General features: G+C 32.5%; 1 protein-coding gene across 1 annotated transcript; it reads left to right on the top strand.

The window, feature by feature from the left end:
* The first annotated feature begins 6 nt into the window (after window positions 1–6).
* On the top strand, window positions 7–5,939 carry LOC109588431 (phosphatidylinositol 4,5-bisphosphate 3-kinase catalytic subunit beta isoform-like). The gene is made up of 4 exons (XM_020004599.1): window positions 7–33; window positions 422–551; window positions 1,875–2,008; window positions 5,595–5,939. Exons 3-4 carry the CDS (start codon window positions 1,967–1,969, stop codon window positions 5,922–5,924), a joined length of 372 nt encoding a protein of 123 aa, XP_019860158.1. The 5' UTR covers window positions 7–33; window positions 422–551; window positions 1,875–1,966; the 3' UTR covers window positions 5,925–5,939.
* Window positions 5,940–7,156: the final 1,217 nt, after the last annotated feature.

Here is a 7,156-nt window from a genome sequence, read left to right as displayed (position 1 = left end):
GCTGTTTACAAGAAAAAGAAGAAAGAAGAGAAGGTAAAGACATTGTTGTGGTTACTGTAATGACTACAGTATACTGGTACTGTTGTAGATATCCTGTGGTATAGCACTGTGCTTTATATTTCATTTACATGTACATTAATTGTGTTAGTGCATTACATTGTACAGTTTATTATTAATTTTGGTGATTTACGATAGAATTGACTCAAATTTTCAATACATAAGGTGAAAGCCTTATACAATATTAAGAAAACTTATCATAAAGCATTTATAGTGAACCCAAACTTAGATATTGTAATAAAGATAACGAAAGAGTTAATATTATTATTATTGCTGTAACTGCGTCATCAAACCCTAAACCCTTCTTCCTCCCTCCCCCCTCTCTCTCTCCCTCACCCCCTCTCTCTCTTCTCTATTCATGTAGGTTCCATTAGCCTGGGTGAATCAACCTTTATTTGATTACAGGTGTCAGTTTTGTAATGGAGTCAGCAAGACACTACCTTGCTGGCCTGTTAGTCCTGAAGAACCACTGGAGGACCTCCTCAATCCTATCGGTAATACATGTATTTTAATTTATGTTGATTAATTTTAATTAATTAATTTTAGTTAATTAATTTAAGGTTTTTTGGTAATTTTGCCATAATAAGAGATATTGGTTTATTTTTACAACTACTACACATTAGGTTATATTAGGTTAAATGAGGTTGTACATGTACATGTAGTGAATAAACATGCTGTAAATGTAATTCTCTCCACTTCAGTTGCTATTGATTATGAAGGTTACTAGTTCTACATGTTGTGTGTATTATGACTCGATGCCTACAATTAAAAAACATGCATAGGTTGCAGTAGACTGTTTTTGCTATTTTTGTTTAGCTTCAAATGTTTGCATTACTTTCATTTTACCCAAAAACATGTACTGTACACCCACTGTAGTACATGTACGGTAAATTGATTGAGCCCTTTTAGCTACAAGTGACAGGATAATATTTATTTATTTTATTAATTTATCACATCATGAAACTAACTGATAACTCCTCTGTTTTGATTGCAAAGCGTACACACATGTAATACAAACACTTTAAAAATTATGAACCACGTACATACCAGACATGGGGCAAGCACTTAAGCATTTGTGCTTATAAGCACTTTAAGCACTTTTTTGTAAATGCTTGAAGGTGTTTCCAAGCATTAATCATATTGCAAGCACTTGTGCTTGACTTGTACTTAAGCTCTTTTTAATGTAAATGCTTTAAAGCACTTTTGAAGCACTTTTAAAGCACTAATGCATGTCTGTTTTATCAGTTATCACTAATATAGCTGTCATGCATGTGTATGACATCTATCATAACACACGCATGAGACCTGCTGTCAGTTTAACCTTTAAAGATGGCCACAACCACGAAGAAGCTACCAGATTTTATTACTTCAATCTTTTTGAAGATTTTAGTGGTGCTTTCAGAGCCTAAGTGCCACAAGTATTGCCATAACTTATAGATTGAGTGCTTTACCTGTGCTTTAAGCACTTTTAACAGTGCTTTAGGTACTGCTTGAAGCATGTTTTTAATTACAGCATTAGTGCTTGTGCTTGTGCTTAAGCATTTTCACAAGTGCTTTAGATGTGCTTGAAGCACATTGCTATATTGAAGTATTTGTGCTTGGCTTGTGCTTTAGCAATTTCCCCAGTGCTTTATGATGTGCTTCAAGCATTTTAGAAAGTGCTTGCCCCATGTCTGGTACATACATGTACATGCGCATGTGCATGTATATGTACATCATGTACTTTTGTCGGAAGTTTATGTACATGTACATGTACATGTAGTCTCAATAATTTATTATTATGATTATGATTATTATTAATAATATTCTTATTCCAGGTACTGTTGTCACTAATCCTAATGCAGCTGATGCTCCATCAATCAGTGTTCAGTTCAAGGAGTACAGTCAGCAGCCGATCATATACCCCAGCATGGAGAAGGTACTGGAGCTAGCCTCTAAAGAAATGACTAATGTGAGTTATAATGTGTAGGTTTTAAAAGGGACTACATGTACGTGTATATACATGTACATGTACAAATGTTGCCAAAAATTAAAATGAGAGAATTATCCACTTTAATGATTTTTCCTGATGCATATACATTGTACATGTTCTTGTGCTGTGTAGAAATTTTAAGCTGATTTTTATGGTAACTAGATTTTTCATAAATTTTTAATTTGCTCCAAAATTGGGCCAAGTGTCTCAAGTCGAATTTTTCCAAAAATGAAAAAGAGGGAATTCTCCATTTTTACTATTTCCTGATGCATATACATGTTCTTTTGCTGTGTAAAAAAGTTTGAACTTATTCCGATCAAAACTGAGTTTTTTTATAATTTTTTAAGTTCTTTCAAAATCAGGCCAAAGTCCCTGTACTATAGCACAGTGATTTTTAAATTTTGCCAAAATTGAAAAGGAGACAATTCTTCATTTTTTAATTTTTCCTAATGCATATACATGTTCTTATGTTGTGTAGAAAGTTTAAGCTAATTTTGATGGAAACTAGATTTTTTATGAATTTTCAAAATTGCTCCAAAATTAGGTCGAAGTTACTGTACTACAGTACACGGTCCAAAGCCAAATTTTTGCCAAAAATGAAAATGAGGGAATTCTCCATTTTTATAATTTTTTCTGATGCATATACGTGTTCTTATGCTGTGTAGACAGTTTGAGTTAATTCCGATCAAAATTAATTTTTTTATGATTTTTAACGACCTGGGGGCATAGCCCCCAGGTCGTTCCTATAATTGAATTCACCCACATGCGATGTTTGTATATATATATATATATATACCGTAATTTGCCTTTTTTTTCGTACAAAAATTTTTCGTTTCAGAAAAATTCAAGTGGAAATATTTTCGTCTTCTCATAGTGTACGAAAATTTTTACAGTCTGAAAATTTACATGTAGCTCCTCTTGCATATACATGTACCTTGTCCTTTACCTGCTGGTAACAAGGCCGCTATAATAGTGTTTATAATTCTTTGAGATAAGAGATTCTTGACCTGGCTGTTCCCCGACATTACTAGTATACGGATAGTACTGGAGATGCAACAATGACCAATTTACGGATAATAAACGGAAACATTAAATGGCTACTTTTATCACATGGTGGACCGTTTTATTTTATAACTCAGTAATGAAGCAACTGATTGAAGTACAGCAAGCACCAGTGGATAGAGCAAGGTTAGAGCTGCAAGAAGATACCTACTTATCAGGCCGTACCTTAGTCTTTCTTTGATGAATTAGGTCACAAATTTTGGTTGCTCAAAAATTTTCGATTGAAATATTTTCGTCATTTTAGGACCATACGAAAATATTTCCACAACGAAAAAAAGGCAAATTACGGTATATATATATTTGTATGTCCACACTTACATTTCTTCTATACATGTTGTATTGGAGAAATAACAAGCCTTAGCAACCACCTGCCCACGCCCCTTTACGTGAGTGGGTGTGGTCACGGCAAACAAAATGGCGGCTTACACATGGGACAAAGTTAAGAGCTTTCTAACAGCAAGAGAGCATACAGATACTGTCTAAAGACTTTTCTAGAAGCATTATAAGGTAGAGAGAACCTCTATAACTCTTAATAGTGACCAAGTTGTACTTGCAAGGTGGTGAAATCAATTATAGGAATATTTTTTACCCTGTTATGCTTGTTTAAGTTCTTCTGAAATCAGGCCAAAGTCCCTGTACTATAGCACAGTGATTTTGTCCAAATTTTGCCAAAATTGAAAAAGAGACAATCCTCCATTTTTAAAATTTTCCTAATGCATATACATGTTCTTATATTGTGTAGAAAGTTTGAGCTAATTTTGATTGAAAATAGGTTTTTTATGAATTTTCAAAGTTGTTCCAAAATTAGGTCGAAGTCCCTGTACTACAGTACTTACACAGTCTCAAGCCGAATTTTGCCTAAAATGAAAATGAGTGAATTCTCCATTTTTATAATTTTTCTGATGCATATACGTGTTCTTATGCTGTATAGAAAGTTTGAGTTCATTCCAATCAAAATTAAATTTTTTATAATTTTTTTAAGTTCTTCCGAAATCAGGCCAAAGTCCCTGTACTATAGCACAGTGATTTTGTCCAAATTTTGCCAAAATTGAAGAAGAGACAATTCTTCATTTTTAAATTTTTTCCTAATGCATATACATGTTCTGATATTGTGTAGAAAGTTTGAGCTAATTTTGATTGAAACTAGATTTTTTATGAATTTTCAAAGTTGCTCCAAAATTAGGTCGAAGTCCCTGTACTGTAGCATAGGGATTTTGTCCAAATTTTGCCAAAAATGAAAAGAAGAGAATTATCCATTTTTACAATTATTTCTGATGCATATATACATGTACATACATGTTCTTATGTTGTGTAGAAAGTTTGAGCTCATTCCAATGAAAAATGAATTTTTTATAATTTTTTAGGCTGCTCCAAAATCGGGCCAAAGTCCCTATACTAATGTAATAGCACAGTGATTTTTGCAAATTTTGCCAGAAAAATGAAAAGGAGACAATTCTCCATTTTTATAATTATTTCTTATGCATATACATGTTCTTATGTTGTGTAGAAAGTTCAAATGGATTCCAATCAACATTAATTTTTCATGAATTTTCTGAAGTTGCTCCAAAATCAGACCAAAGTGCCTGTACTATAGTACAGGCATTTTTTTTTTATTTTATGTTCTAGTACAGGCATTTTATCCAAATTTTCACCAGAGAAAATTATAATTTTTATTTTTTTCTGATGCTTATACATGTACATGTACATGTTCTTATGCTGTGTAGAAAATTTGATCTGATCCTGATCAAAAAGTTTTTTTTTTAAGTTACTCCAAACTGTAGTACATGTACATGGTCTTTGGCCAAATTTCCTCAAAAATGACTAAAAGAGAAATCTCCATTTTCACAGTTTTTCTTGATACATAATACATGTTATTATGCTGCGTAGAAAGTTTAAATTGATTCCGATCTAAACTGGAATTTTTTATAAATTTATAAAATCAGGCCAATGACCCTGCTGCCTTTTGCAAAATTTCATCAAAAATGGCTATGAGAGAATCCTTCATTTTTATGATTTTTCCGATACATGTACAGTGTACATGTAAATAATGTACACGTATGTGTACATGTACACTATACATCTACTTACATGTATGTCATGTAGAAATTTTGAACTGATTTTGATGAAAAGTAAATTTGTTTATGAATTTTTTAAAGTGTCTCAAAAATTAGGCCAATGACCATGTACATGTACATGTACATGCATTTAGTAAACGTACATGTAGTTCTCTTATATCTACATGTACTGTATAGAGGGTATATTTTCCAGGGAAAATATTTCACGAAAATCACCTTTAAACCTATTCACTAGGAAAAATTTTTGCTTTTTCCTTCTACTGACCATTATTAGTATGGTAAAAAATAATTTTCATAGAAAGAAATTTTCACAAATTATTTTAAAACCGTGAAATTAGCGAAATTAAATCCCCATGAAATATACCCCCTATACGGTATTTTAATTTTAAAATATTATTTTAAATTTTTTAAAATATTCCCTTTCACAGTACAAGGAAGAGAGAGTGGCCAAGACCTATGAGCAGGAGCTGAATGATATAGTGGAGAGAGACCCACTGGCCCCACTCTATGAACAGGACAAGACATTAATATGGAGGTTCAGGATGTACCTACTGGAGAACCTTCCCTCATCTCTACCTAAACTACTGAACTCTGTTAAATGGTATCAGCATAGAGACGTTGCTGTGGTAAGTATACTTACAATATACATGTACATGCAGTGTTTAGATCTAGAGGAGTTTAAGAGAATTTTAGTCCCCCATATTTGGTCTTGGTCTCCCATTTTTTGTCTCTTATCTTCTCCTGTTTTAGTCAGTTGATCTCTCAGAATTTTTCAATTTTTTACATGTACATGTGTTGTAGTACACTGGGTGCACTTCCCAAGGATTTTTATTGTACATTTGTGTATGTACATTATGTATTAGAAGGGATCAATCATGAAAATTGTCAGCATGAATAATTATCGTAACTACTCATCTCTCCTTTTATAAAAATTCAAGCATTGTTTCTTGCTTCTTTCACAACAATTTAATGATGCCCCTTAAAATTTTAAATATAGATCTGTATTTTGTGCTCGCAAATTTTACTGTATTGATACTCAAGGATAATTTTTATTCATTTAAAATTTTAAATGCAATATGACCAGAATGCATCAAGAATGGTCAGTGTATGTACAAGTCCATTTAATTCAATTATTCAAACAAATTGAGTGTCACCAGACAACCACATAGCATGTATAATCAGACAGACACAAATTAACACTTGTACATGTACACAAAAAGGAATGTAAATGTACAATATGTAGAGTATGATGTCATTTTTACCATCGTTATTAGTATTATTACAACTGCAATTAATTTCTTGAATACAGTAATAGCATTTTGATGCAATTGTTCATGTGGCCATTAGGTGTGTACGGGAAATGATGTTGTGCTGTGACTGCTGTCATACATGTACTGTGCTGTACATGACATGTACGTGTACAATGTACATGTGTAGGTAGCATTTTTGAACCATGTTTTAAGTTTGATAGAATAGGAAATAGTTGTTGACCAAGTTAATTTGAACTTTTTGGCTCAACAAAGACGTGTTATTACAATTTAAAATATTAATGTAAAGTAATGAAATACAAAAAGAAAAATACTATAAAAATTATAATTTTTCACAAGAGTAACTAAATGTACATGTACATGTATGAATAGTGTATAGATCAGCAACCAGTAACTAGTGAGGAAATATCAGCTACGATATCACAAAAGAGTTCATCCCAGAGTAGTAGACTAGACAGAGATGAACGGAGCTGAGGGAAACACTTCCGAGTCGTCGGAATTTGATTCGATTCAGGAATCAAATTGATTTTTAAAATGCAATTGTAGACACAAATGATTTTTGTTACTGGAATACAATTCACACAATAAGGAAACTTACTTGCGTTTGCAATTGAATTTTGAAAATGAATTTGATTCCCGACTGGAATCAAATTCCGATGACTCGGAAGTGTTTCCCCTGGTACCTGTACCTTTGATCTCAATCTAGTACAGCCAAGAATTAT

Source organism: Amphimedon queenslandica, unplaced genomic scaffold, assembly GCF_000090795.2.
Source record: "Amphimedon queenslandica unplaced genomic scaffold, v1.1 AMPQUscaffold_12101, whole genome shotgun sequence".
NCBI lineage: Eukaryota > Metazoa > Porifera > Demospongiae > Haplosclerida > Niphatidae > Amphimedon > Amphimedon queenslandica.
This window is presented reverse-complemented; position numbering and strand designations above follow the sequence as displayed.